Source organism: Nerophis ophidion, linkage group LG27, assembly GCF_033978795.1.
Source record: "Nerophis ophidion isolate RoL-2023_Sa linkage group LG27, RoL_Noph_v1.0, whole genome shotgun sequence".
NCBI lineage: Eukaryota > Metazoa > Chordata > Actinopteri > Syngnathiformes > Syngnathidae > Nerophis > Nerophis ophidion.
The window spans coordinates 26,875,865-26,889,675 of record NC_084637.1 but is presented as its reverse complement, the minus strand read 5'-3'; the positions used below and the strand labels follow the sequence as shown (position 1 = coordinate 26,889,675).

The 13,811-nt window shown below is 41.0% G+C and overlaps 1 protein-coding gene across 1 annotated transcript in view; it reads left to right on the top strand.

The window, feature by feature from the left end:
• LOC133544117 (XK-related protein 6-like) overlaps positions 1-13,590 on the top strand; it is a 41,115-nt gene extending 27,525 nt beyond the window's left edge. Inside the window, exons 2-4 of the mRNA XM_061889182.1 lie at positions 5,532-5,728; positions 7,700-8,117; positions 10,146-13,590. Of these exons, the coding sequence (XP_061745166.1) occupies positions 5,532-5,728; positions 7,700-8,117; positions 10,146-10,650 (1,120 nt within the window). The 3' untranslated portion in view covers positions 10,651-13,590. The remainder of the gene's footprint in view (positions 1-5,531; positions 5,729-7,699; positions 8,118-10,145) is intronic.
• The last annotated feature ends 221 nt before the right edge of the window (positions 13,591-13,811 follow it).

Genomic DNA, 13,811 nt, shown 5'->3' with positions numbered 1-13,811 from the left:
TGGACCTGAGTACATAGTTGTTTATTTAAAACTATAATAAAAAATAAACAAACTAAGGAGGTACAGACACTTGGCTATGAACAAACAAAAGACTAGCATAAATGCTGCAAACTGCAAACATGAAACAAAAACACTTGCTCGATTGGCATGAATAATAATCAACTATAAACAAGACTAGCACATGGCATAAATACAAAAACGTACACGGCATGGAACTATGGACGAGGGCATGAAGGAGGTGCAGCATGGGTAGCGTGTGTGCGAGTGTGAAGATCCCAAAAAGCAGACAAGAAAAAGAGTGACTTAAGTAGCTGTGATGATTAGTGAAAACAGGTGAGGCTGAGAACAGGGACGTGACATGACAGGTGAGAAGTAATGAGTTGGCATGGAGACGAAAACAAACCAGGAAATGCCGAGACAGAACTTAAATGTCCAAAAAACTAAACATAACCTGACCAAAACCAAAACATAAACTTACAGGCGTGACACAATGCAATATTCAGTGTTGACAGCTAGATTTTATTGTGGACATGTTCCAGAAATATTGATGTTAAAGATGTCTTTTTTTTGTGAAGAAATGTTTAGAATTGGCTTCACGGTGGCAGAGGGGTTAGTGCGTCTGCCTCACAATGCGAAGTTCCTGCAGTCCTGGGTTCAAATCCAGGCTCGGGATCTTTCTGTGTGGGGTTTGCATGTTCTCTCCGTGAATGCGTAGGTTCCCTCCGGGTACTCCGGCTTCCTCCCACTTCCAAAGACATGCACCTGGGGATAGGTTGATTGGCAACACTAAATTGGCCCTAGTGTGTGAATGTGAGTGTGAATGTTGTCTGTCTATCTGTGTTGGCCCTGCGATGAGGTGGCGACTTGTCCAGGGTGTACCCCGCCTACCGCCCGATTGTAGCTGAGATAGGCGCCAGCGCCCCCCGCGACCCCGAAAGGGAATAAGCGGTAGAAAGTGGATGGATGGATGGATGTTTAGAATTAAGTTCATGAATCCAGATGGATCTTTATTACAATCCCAAAAGAGGGCTCTTTAAGTTGATGATTACTTCTATGTGTAGAAAACTTTATAATTAAATCACTTGTTTATTTTTCAAGCAGTTTTTAGTTATTTTTATATCTTTTTTTCCAAATAGTTCAAGAAAGACCACTACAAATGAGCAATATTTTGCACTGTTACACAATTTAACAAATCAGAAACTGATGACATAGTGCTGTGATTTTACTTCTTTATCTCTTGTGTTCAACCAAAAATGCTTTGCTCTGATTAGGGGGTACTTGAATTAAAAAAATGTTCACAGGGGGTACATCACTGAAAAAAGGTTGAGAACCTGTCAAGATTATTTGGTGACGAACCCCCAAGATGCAGAGATGGAGGCAGGCATGGAATGTGAAAACATATTTAATTAAATACTAAGACAAAACCAAAAGGGTACAAACAAAAAGCACGCACGTGGGCGGATATAACAAACTAAGGGCTATGAACAAACAAATCGGAAGCAGGGAACAAAAAACAGTAAGCTACAAACATTTACCAAATATAGCTTACCGCTACACTGCAATCACAGGAGCAGTAGGAATGACAAGTAGAAAATGACATTGACACGACAATACAACGACAGGAGCGACATGTGGCAACGACAATGATCCAGCACTGACTGGAAGACAAAGTGGGTACAAATAGGAGCGGGCTGATTGACTACAGGTGTGGCCAGGTGCCAATCAGACGCAGATGAGGTGACAACAGCACACAGGGAGACACACAGGAAGCTGAACCAAAATAAGAGCATTTGACAGGAACTAAAGATAGGAGATACTAAACACAGAGGAAACAAAGACAAATGGAGAGGAAAAAACTAAAACATAGACAAACTGTCAGGGGAAAGCCTGACAGAACCACTGATCTGAGGTATATGTATATTTTTAATTTCTGATCGGATGAAAACTGTGGGCTGTGGCCTCCGTCAAACCTTTGCAGCGGAATGACAATGAACAAATAATTATTTTAGTGTAGAATTGCATGTGCCCGAGCATTTACACAATAATAAACATGTGGAATTCCAACTGAATTAAAACAATATGATAAGTGCAAGTATAATCTAATGCAGTGGTTCTCAACCTTTTTTCAGTGATGTACCCCCTGTGAACATTTTTTTTTAAATTCAAGTACCCCCTAATCACAGCAAAGCATTTGTGGTTGAAAAAAAGAGATAAAGAAGTAAAATACAGCACTATGTCATCAGTTTCTGATTTATTAAATTGTATAACAGTGCAAAATATTGCTCATTTCTAGTGGTCTTTCCTGAACTATTTGGAAAAAATAGATATAAAAATAACTAAAAACTTGTTGAAAAATAAACAAGTGATTCAATTATAAATAAAGATTTCCACACATAGAAGTAATCATCAACTTAAAGTGCCCTCGTTGGGGATTTGGATTCATGAACTTAAAGGCCTACTGAAATGAGATATTCTTATTAAAACAGGGATAGCAGGTGTGTCATACTTGATCATTTCGCGATATTGCCATATTTTTGCTGAAAGGATTTAGTAGAGAACATCCACGATAAAGTTTGCAACTTTCGGTGCTAAGAGAAAAGCCCTGCCTCTCCTGGAAGTCGCAGACGATGACATCACATGTTTGATGGCTCCTCACATATTCACATTGTTTTTAATGGGAGCCTCCAACAAAAAGTGATATTCGGACCAAGAAAACGACAATTTCCCCGTTAAATTGAGTGAGGACGAAAGATTCGTGTTTTAAGATATTGATAAAAAGAAAAAAAAATGCGATTGCATTGGGAAGGATTCTGATGTTTTTAGACACATCCATCCATCCATTTTCTACCGCTTATTCCCTTTTTTGGGGTCGCGGGGGGCGCTGGCGCCTATCTCAGCTACAATCGGGCGGAAGGCAGGGTACACCCTGGACAAGTCGCCACCTCATCGCAGAGCCAACACAGATAGACAGACAACATTCACACTCACATTCACACACTAGGGCCAATTTAGTGTTGCCAATCAACCTATCCCCAGGTGCATGTCTTTGGAAGTGGGAGGAAGCCGGAGTACCCGGAGGGAACCCACACATTCACGGGGAGAACATGCAAACTCCACACAGAAAGATCCCGAGCCTGGATTTGAACCCAGGATTGCAGGACCTTCGTATTGTGAGGCAGACGCACTAACCCCTCTGCCACCGTGAAGCTTTTAGACACATTTACTAGGATAATTCTGGGAAATCCCTTATCTTTCTATTGTGTTGTTAGTGTTTTAGTGAGTTTAATAGTACCTGATAGTCGGAAGGGTGTCTCCACGGGTGTCTTGACGCCAATGTCTCGGGGGAGTTATGGACGGCACTAGCTCAGCTTTTCTCCGGTAAGAACTGACTTTTTAACCACAAATTTCTCACCGAAACCTGCTGGTTGACATTTGGTCGGGATCCATGTTCTCTTGACCGCGCTCTGATCCATAGGAAAGTTTCACCTCCAGGAATTTTAAACAAGGAATCACCGTGTGTTTGTGTGGCTAAAGGCTAAAGCTTCCCAACTCCATCTTTCTACTGTGACTTCTCCATTATTAATTGAACAAATTGCAAAAGATTCAGCAACACAGATCTCCAAAATACTGTGTAATTATGTGGTTAAAGCAGACGACTTTTAGCTGTGTGTGTGTGCAGCGCTCATACTTCCTAAAAACCTGTGACACGACGTTTCAAAGACGAAACTCCCAGGAAATTTTAAATTGCAATTTAGTAAACTAAAAAGGACGTATTGGCATGTGTTGCAATGTTAATATTTCATCATCGATATATAAACTATCAGACTGTGTGGTGGGTAGTAGTGGCTTTCAGTAGGCCTTTAATTCTAAACCAGGGGTCACCAACCCGGGCACCAGGTAGCCCGTAAGGACCAGATGAGTCGCCCGCTGGCCTGTTCTAAAAATAGCTCAAATAGCAGCACTTACCAGTGAGCTGCCTCTATTTTTTAAATGGCATTTATTTACTAGCAAGCTAGTCTCGCTTTGCTCGACATTTTTAATTCTAAGAGAGACAAAACTCAAATAGAATTTGAAAATCCAAGAAAATATTTTAAAGACTTGGTCTTCACTTGTTTAAATAAATTCATTTATTTTTTTACTCTGCTTCTTATAACTTCCAGAAAGACAATTTTAGGGAAAAAAATACAACCTTAAAAAGGATTTTAGGATTTTTGAACACATATACCTTTTTACCTTTTAAATTCCTTCCTCTTCTTTCCTGACAATTTAAATCAATGTTCAAGAACATTTATTTATTTTTTTATTGTAAAGAATAATAAATACATTTTAATTTAATTCTTCATTTTAGCTTCTGTTTTTTCGACGAATAATATTTGTGAAATATTTCTTCAAACTTATTATGATTAAAATAAAATAAAAACATTCTGGTAAATCTAGAAGATCTGTAGAATCAAATTTAAATCTTATTTTAAAGTATTTTGAATTTCTTTTAAAATTTTTGTTCTGGAAAATCTAGAAGAAATAATGATTTGTCTTTGTTAGAAATATAGCTTGGTCCAATTTGTTTTATATTCTAACAAAGTGCAGATTGGATTTTAACTTATTTAAAACATGTCATCAAAATTCTAAAATTAATCTTAATCAGGAAAAATTACTAATGATGTTCCATAAATTATTTTTTTTATTTTTTCAAAAAGATTCAAATTAGCTAGTTTTTCTCCTAATTTTTTTCAGTTGAATTTTGAATTTTAAAGAGTCGAAATTGAAGATAAACTATGTTTCAAAATAAAATTTTCATTTTTTTGTGTGTTTTCTCCTCTTTTAAACCATTCAATTAAGTGTTTTTTTCATCATTTATTCTCTACAAAAAACCTTCCGTAAAAGGAAAAAAAATGTACGACGGAATGACAGACAGAAATACCCATTTATATATATATATATATATATATATATATATATATATATATATATATATATATATATATATATATATAGATTTATTTATTAAAGGTAAATTGAGCAAATTTCTGGCAATTTATTTAAGTGTGTATCAAACTGGTAGCCCTTCGCATTAATCAGTACCCAAGAAGTAGCTCTTGGTTTCAAAAAGGTTGGTGACCCCTGTCCTAAACATCCACCCATCCATCCATCATCTTCCGCTTATCCGAGGTCGGGTCGCGGGGGCAACAGCCTAAGCAGGGAAACCCAGACTTCCCTCTCCCCAGCCACTTCGTTCTAAACATTTTTTCACCAGAAAAGAAATCAATCAATATTTATAGAACATGTCCACAAAAAATATTGTATTGTTGCATTTCTTTTCACAGTTTATGAACTTACATTCATATTTTGTTGAAGTATTATTCAATAAATATATCTATAAAAGGATTTTTAAATAGTTTCTATTTTTAGAATATTTTAAAAAAATCTCACGTACCCCTTTGCATACCTTCAAGTACCCCCAGGGGTACGCGTACCCCCATTTGAGAACCGCTGCTGTAATGAATGATGTGTACTCCTTGTGACCCGTGCAGGTACATCCGAACACTGTACCTGGGCATCATGTCCCGTCGCCAAAAGGAGCACCAGCGCCGCTGGTACTGGGCCATGATGTTCGAGTATGCCGACGTCAACATGCTCCGGCTGCTGGAGACCTTCCTGGAGTCGGCGCCTCAGCTGGTCCTGCAGCTGTGCATCATGATCCAGGAGAACCGCGCCGAGACGCTGCAGTGTAGGCGCTGCACACAAAACAACACCCCTTTGTCCACAACTGCGTGAGCAAATAGTCAAACAGTTTAAGAACAACTTTTCTCAAAGTGCATTTGCAAGAAATTTATGGATTTCCACATCTAGGGTCCATATTGTCATCAAAATGTTCAGAGAATCTGGAGAAATCACTCCACGTAAGCGGCATGGCTGGAAACCAACATTAAATGACCGTGACCTTTAATCCCTCAGACGACATTGTATCAAAAACCGACATCAATCTCTAAAGGATATCACCACATGTGCTCAGGAACACTTCAGAAAACCACTGTCACTAAATACAGTTGGTCGCTACATCTGTAAGTGCAAGTTAAAGCTCTACTATGCAAAGCGAAAGCCATTTATCAACAACATCCAGAAACGTCACCGGCTTCTCTGGGCCCAAAATCATCTAATATGGACTGATGCAAAGTGGAAAAGTGTTCCGTGGTCTGACGAGTCCACGTTTCAAATTGTTTTTGGAAATATTCGACATCGTGTCATTCGGACCAAAGAGGAAGCGAACCATCCAGACCAGGGGTAGGGAACCTATGGGTCTAGAGCCAGATGTGGCTCTTTTGATGACTGCATCTGGCTCTCTGATAAATCTGACCTGACGTTGCTTAACACGATAAGTAATGAATAACCGCATGCCTTTGGTAAGCGCAGGAATGAGAAGAGGTTTGGAATTAATTAGCGGCCCGGCGGCAATTCAAGGAAATACGGTAGTTTATCTTCAATTTTGACTCTTTAAAATTCAAAAAAAGAAGAGAAAAACTAGCTAATTCGAATCTTTTTGAAAAAATTTGAAAAACAATTTATGGAACATCATTAGTAATTTTTTCTGATTGGGATTAATTTTAGAATTTTGATGACATGTTTTAAATAGGTTAAAATCCAATCTGCACTTTGTTAGAATATATAACAAATTGCACTAAGCTATATTTCTAACAAAAAAACATTTATTATTTCTTCTAGATTTTCCAGAACCAAAATTTTAAAAGAAATTCAAAAGCCGTTGAAATGAGATTTACATTTGATTCTACAGATTTTCTAGATTTGCCGGATTTTTTATGTTTTATTTTAATCATAAGTTTGTAGAAATATTTCACAAATATTCCTCGTCGAAAAAACAGAAGCTAAAATGAAGGAGTAAATTAAATTGTCTTCATCATTTTTTACAATAAAAAATGTTTTTTACTGTACGGTTGGTAGAGTGGCCGTGCCAGCAACCTGGTGGTTGCAGGTTCGATCCCCACTTCCGCCATCCTAGTCACTGCCGTTGTGTCCTTGGGCAAGACACTTTACCCACCTGCTCCCAGTGCCACCCACACTGGTTTAAATGTAACTTAGATATTGGGTTTCACTATGTAAAGCGCTTTGAGTCACTAGAGAAAAGCGCTATATAAATATAATTCACTTCACTTGAACATTGATTTAAATTGTCAGAAAAGAAGAAGAAGGAATTTAAAAGGTAAAAAGGTATATGTGTTTAAAAATCCCAAAATCATTTTTAAGGTTGTATTTTTTCTCTAAAATTGTCTTTCTGAAAGTTATAAGAAGCAAAGTAAAAAAATAAATGAATTTATTTAAAGAAGTGAAGACCAAGTCTTTAAAATATTTTCTTCGATATTAAAATTCTATTTGAGTTTTGTCTCTCTTAGAATTAAAAATGTCGAGCAAAGCGAAACCAGCTTGCTAGTAAATAAATACAATTCAAAAAATAGAGGCAGCTCACTGGTAAGTGCCGCCATTTGAGCTATTTTTTAGAACAGGCCAGCGTGCGACTCATCTGGTCCTTACGGGCTACCCGCGGGCACCACGTTGGTAAACCCCTGCTCTAAACTGACTCAACCTAAATGTGTGCCCACTCACGCTGATGTGTCTCCAAACTTCGCTGCAATGGATTAACTGCGAGGGAATGAAGCGTGATCCTTGTCTCTCTCCCTCCCTGCAGGCATCTCCTCCCTCGCCTCCCTCCTGTCTCTCGCCTGGGTCTTGGCCTCCTACCACAAACTATTGCGAGACTCGCGTGACGACCAGCGCAGCATGAGCTACCGCGGGGCCCTGCTCCATCTCTTCTGGCGCCTCTTCACCATCTCTTCGCGCGTCCTCTCGCTGGCCCTGTTTGCCTCGCTCTTCCACATCTACTTTGGCATCTTCGTGGTGGTTCATTGGTCCGCCATGGCCTTCTGGGTGGTGCACGGCGGCACCGACTTCTGCATGTCCAAGTGGGAAGAGGTGCTTTTCAACATGGTGGTGGGCATTGTCTACATCTTCTGCTGGTTTAACGTAAAGGAGGGCCAGACTCGGCACAGGATGGTGGCGTACTACACCGTGGTGCTGGCTGAGAACACCATCCTCACCGGGCTGTGGTGAGTAAGAACAACAACACGGGTCACGTGACGTCCCGACTGGCATAAACATAAACAACAGTTGTCAGAGTTTGTTGTTGACGAACCCCAAGAATGCAGAGATGGAGGCGGGCATTGAATAAGAAAACGTGGTTTTAATAAAACACTAAGACAAAAACCAGACAAAATGGTACAAACAAAAAGCGCGCACGAGGGAGATAAAAAAACTAAAAGAGCTAGCATTAGAGCTAGAAGATAACAAACTAGGCTATGAAGAAACAAAACTGGAAGCAGGGAACAAAAGACAGTAAGCGGTATGGCTCGGTTGGTAGAGTGGCCGTGCCAGCAACTTGAGGGTTGCAGGTTCGATTCCCGCTTCCGCCATCCCAGTCACTGCCGTTGTGTCCTTGGGCAAGACACTTTACCCACCTGCTCCCAGTACCACCCACACTGGTTTAAAATGTAACTTAGATATTGGGTTTCATTATGTAAAGCGCTTTGAGTCACTAGAGAAAAGCGCTATATAAATATAATTCACTTCACTAAGCTATAAACAGCTACCAAATATAGCTTACCGCTACGCTGCAACGACCCAACACAATACAATAATCCAGCACTCGACTGGAGGACAAAACAGGTTGACACCAGGTGTGGCCAGTCACGTGACGTCCCGACTGGATAAACAACCGCAATCTTGCTGATCGGCATAAACATAAACAACAGTTGTCGGGGTTTGTTGTTGATGAACCCCAAGAATGCAGAGATGAAGGCAGGCATTGAATAAGAAAACGTGGTTTTAATAAAACACTAAGACAAAAACCAAACAAAAGGGTGCAAACAAAAAGCGCGCACAAGGCGGATAACAAACTAAAAGAGCTAGCATAAGAGCTAGAAGATAACGAACTAGGCCAGGGGTCGGGAACCTTTTTGGCTGAGAGAGCCATACAAGCCAAATATTTTTTAAAGTATTTCCTTGAGAGCCATATAATTATTATTTTTTTTACACTGAATTCAACTATATGCGCGCATATTTAAGAAAGACCAACATTTTTTCGAGTATAATAAGTCTCTTATTCTTTTTAATAACATTGTTATTCTGAGGCTAACCAACAATAAATAAGACACTTCTTACCATTAATGCGACTTCTTGAACAGGTGCGGTAGAAACCGGATGGATGGATGAAAATGCATGAGAATGTTTATATTTTGAACGTTATTTTTGACACTGTGATTACCAGCGGAATTATTCATTACTTATCGTGTTAAGCAATGTCAGCTAAGATTTATCTGAGAGCCAGATGCAGTCATCAAAAGAGCCACATCTGGCTCTAGAGCCATAGGTTCCCTACCCCTAAGCGGTATAGCTCGGTTGGTAGAGTGGCCGTGCCAGCAACTTGAGGGTTGCAGGTTCGATTCCCGCTTCCGCCATCCTAGTTACTGCCGTTGTGTCCTTGGGCAAGACACTTTACCCACCTTTTCCCAGTGCCACCCACACTGGTTTAAAATGCAACTCAGATATTGGGTTTCACTACGTAAAGCACTTTGAGTCACTAGAGAAAAGCGCTATATAAATATAATTCACTTCACTAAGCTATAAACAGCTACCAAATATAGCTTACCGCTACGCTGCGACGACCCAACACAATGCAATCATCCAGCACTCGACAGGAGGACAAAACAGGTTGACACCTGGTGTGGCCAGTCACGTGACGTCCCGACTGGATAAACAACCGCAATCTTGCTGATCGGCATAAACATAAACAACAGTTGTCGGAGTTTGTTGTTGACGAACCCAAAGATGCAGAGATGCATTGAAGAAGAAGATATGGTTTTAAAAAAACACTAAGACAAAAACCGAACAAAAGGGTGCAAACAAAAAGCGTGCACGAGGCGGATAAAAAAACTAAAAGAGCTAGCATAAGAGCTAGAAGATAACGAACTAGGTTATGAAAAAACAAAACTGGAAGCATGGTTTGTAGAACATAATGATTTTCAACCGTCCTGATGGTATTACGGTTTGTCATAATCAAGCATTGCGTTCACCTGCAGGTACGCCTACAGGGACCCGGCGCTGACCGACTCCTACGCCATGCCGGCATTGTGCGGCGTCTACTTGACGTTCGCCGGCGGCGTCCTGGTCATGCTGTTGTACTACGGCTTCCTGCACCCCGCGACCGCTCACCTCCAGCCGAGCCCCGCCTCTTCCTGCTGCGCCCAGCTGCTCTGGGGTCTTCCCTTACCCCCTTCGGCCCCGCCCAGCGCGCCGCCCACCCCCGCACACATGACCAAGTCCCAGACGGAAGACGACGTGGCCGAGACTTGTCTTCCCGTCTTCCAGGTGAGGTCGGTTCCTCCCACTTCCAAGCCCGAGGGCCCGCTTATTAAGATCGACATGCCCAGGAAGCGTTACCCGGCATGGGACGCCCACTACGTCGACCGGCGCCTGCGGAGGACTATAAACATCCTACAGTACATCACACCGGCCGCCGTGGGTATCCGCTACCGTGACGGACCCCTGCTGTATGAACTCCTACAGTACGAGTCCTCACTTTGACAAACACACCGTGGCACACTTTAATGCACACACCTTTCACAAAAACACGCACATTCCTTCCGGGGACCCCGCGAGTCTCTAGGCCGTGACTCAACGGGGCCGCCGGAAACCCCGCTTCTCGATCAGCAACTCAGTCGTTTACCGTCACATCTGGGTTGAAAGCTGAAGAAATACGAGCACATTTCACACCGGTTCGAGTCTCTACCTGCTGTTTACGTTGCGTCGCACACGGGAAATGTAGGGGTTCGTTGCAACAGAGACACCAGAAATGTGCCGGGAAAAAACTCGAGCCGCAGACCGAGCAAGTTTATAATGTTCGAGCCAAGTCCTCCCAGGTCCTTTGATTCTGGGGACTGTCTGAACGAAGCCAGTAGACGAGAAGTTTTACATTTTATCCTACGAATAAAGTAAGTACAAACATTAGGGATACCATAGAAAACCGATCTCTACAAAGCCCAGGGCGGTCTCTGAAAACGGTGTCCATTTGTCCATAGAATCACCTCTTAAATGTTCCTCTAACAATAAATATCGCGAGTGTCAGTAAAAATCTGTTTCCGAATGAGTCGCGATTCTTATATGTAACGAATAAAAAACAGTCTAATGAATGGATAAAGTTTTAGTAAACAAAAACAGTTTTCTTTTAAGGAATATAGATATTTATCAGAGCTACAGTATGTATCTATTCTATGGAGGAATTAGGGGTGTAACGGTACGTGTATTTGTATTGAACCGTTTCGGTACGGGGGTTTCGGAGGTGTACCGAACAAGTTTCCACACGGACATATTAAGTAGCGTAGCGCACATTGTGTAAACAATGCACACCGAGGCACAACACACGGCATTCTAGCAGCGACCGGGTTACGATAGACTGACCATACCTCCTCTTTTTACAGCATATGTCCTCTTTTGCGGGGCTGTCCGGGTGGAGTTTCTTAAATGCCCCAAATGTCCGGCATTTTAAATTAGTGTTGGTTGTATTTTCAATGTACGTTCAGGGTTAAAACGGGGTTAAATACAAAACAAATTGTTTACGAAGCAGCATTCGTGAGGGAGGGGCAGAGACAGAGAGAGCAAGAGAGTTATGATAATCTGCTTTTTACTCATAGATTTATCGGATTTTAGTTTTTATTATCTATAGCAGGGGTGTCAAAAGTGTGCTCCGGAGGCCATTTGCGGCCCACAGCTAATGTTTTAAAGGCCCACGGCACATTCTGAAAAATACTATTAAAATAAACAAATACATAAGCTTCTTCTAGCTTATTTGGGGGACCCTTTCACATACCAACATCTTTAAATGATGATACTCACCACTATTGTAAATGTTATATGGTATTGTGAAAAAACTTGTAAACAAACATAAACAAAAGTGAAATAAAAAAGCTTAAAGGCTAAATGTAATTTAGAAAAAGTTGCAACGTTGACTAATAGAACAAAGCTGTTTTTTTTTTGCTTTCAAACTGTCGTTGCTCAAAACATAATATTGAATCAAAATCAATGTTATTATGAATTATTGACCTATCCAAGGTTTCGGTTACTTCACATCAAATATTCTACTAAGATTTTGCAAATTTGGTAAAAAAATAACCAAAAAATTGAATTTTGTTGTTTTCTTACTGTACGGAAAATGAACCGAATTGTGACCTCTGAACCGAGGTACGTACCGAACCGAAATTTCTGCGTACCGTTACACCCCCAGGAGGAATGTAGTGAATCATAGAACTGGCACCCAGTGCTGTTAAAGTCTCAATTTTGAATTGAGAATCGTTTTGAATCAAGAATCGATTGTGAATCGAATCGTTAGTCCCAAGAACCGAATCGTGTTTTGTCCAAAGATTCACAGCCCTAATAGATACAGTCGTTTCTTGCCACGTCGCAGGTTTTTGAAAGCATATCCGACCGCTAAATCAAGCATGTTCAAGCAGGCTAAATGAAGTAAAAAATATCGATACTACAGTAGTATCGACCACTAGAGGAGACCCAACCAATCAGAGCTCGCTGTTCAGTGTTGAGGTCTTTGATTGGCTTGCCCTCAAGCAGCATTACCACTGTGGGTAAGGTTGGATTTTGGAGAAACCTGTGTGTGACTGAAGCATTAGGGGAGTGGAACAGTGTAACATCTGTGAGCAGATAATACTGTATCATCTCTTTCGGACTTTGAAGGGTGAGGCAAAAAGTAACCCAGACCCACTGTATATTGGATTTAAAGGGGAACATTATCAGCAGACCTATGTAAGCGTCAATATATACCTTGATGTTGCGGGTAAAAGACCATAGATTTTTTTAACCGATTTCCGAACTCTAAAAGGGTGAATTTGGCGATTTAAACACTTTTCAATTGTTCGCCTGTCGGAGTGATGACCTTTCACCCGCCATTTTCTCAAACACATTACATACACCAAGTCAAATCAGCTCTGTTATTTTCCGTTTTTTCGACTGTTTTCCCGTACTTTGGAGACATCATGCCTCGTCGGTGTGTTGTCGGAGGTTGTAACAACACGAATATGGACGGATTCAAGTTGCACCAGTGGTCAAAAATGCGAAAGTCCCTTTGTACCGACGACAGCTATGCTACGACAGAGATGGCAAGAATGTGTGGATATCCTGCGACACTCAAAGCAGATGCATTTCCAACGATAAAGTCAACGAAATCACAAAGGTGAGTTTTGTTGATGTTATTGACTTATGTGGCGTGCTAATCAGACATATCGATGCTAACATGCTATTTAGGCTAGCTGTGTGTACATATTGCATCATTATGCCTCATTTGTTGCTATATTTAAATTAACCCACATTTAATGCCAAACAAACACATACCAATCGTTGGTTAGAAGGCGATCGCCGAATTCGTCCGCGCTTCCTCCCGTGCCGCTGTCCATCGTGATATGGCTCAAAAGCTTCAGTTTGTTCTTTAATTTCGTTTTCGGCACCTGTCTCCACACTCCAACCGTCTGTTTCAATACATGCGTAATCTGTTGAATCGCTTACAGGCGCTGAAATCCGAGTCTGAATCCGAGCTAATATCGCTATACATTTCTGTGCTATCCGTTTGTTTCTTTGTGGTCACACTGTGATGTCAGAGGAAAATGGACGGGTGGGTTTAACGACAGTTAAATCAGGCACTTCAAAGCCGTTTTTCGGGATATTGCGTGATGGGTAAAATT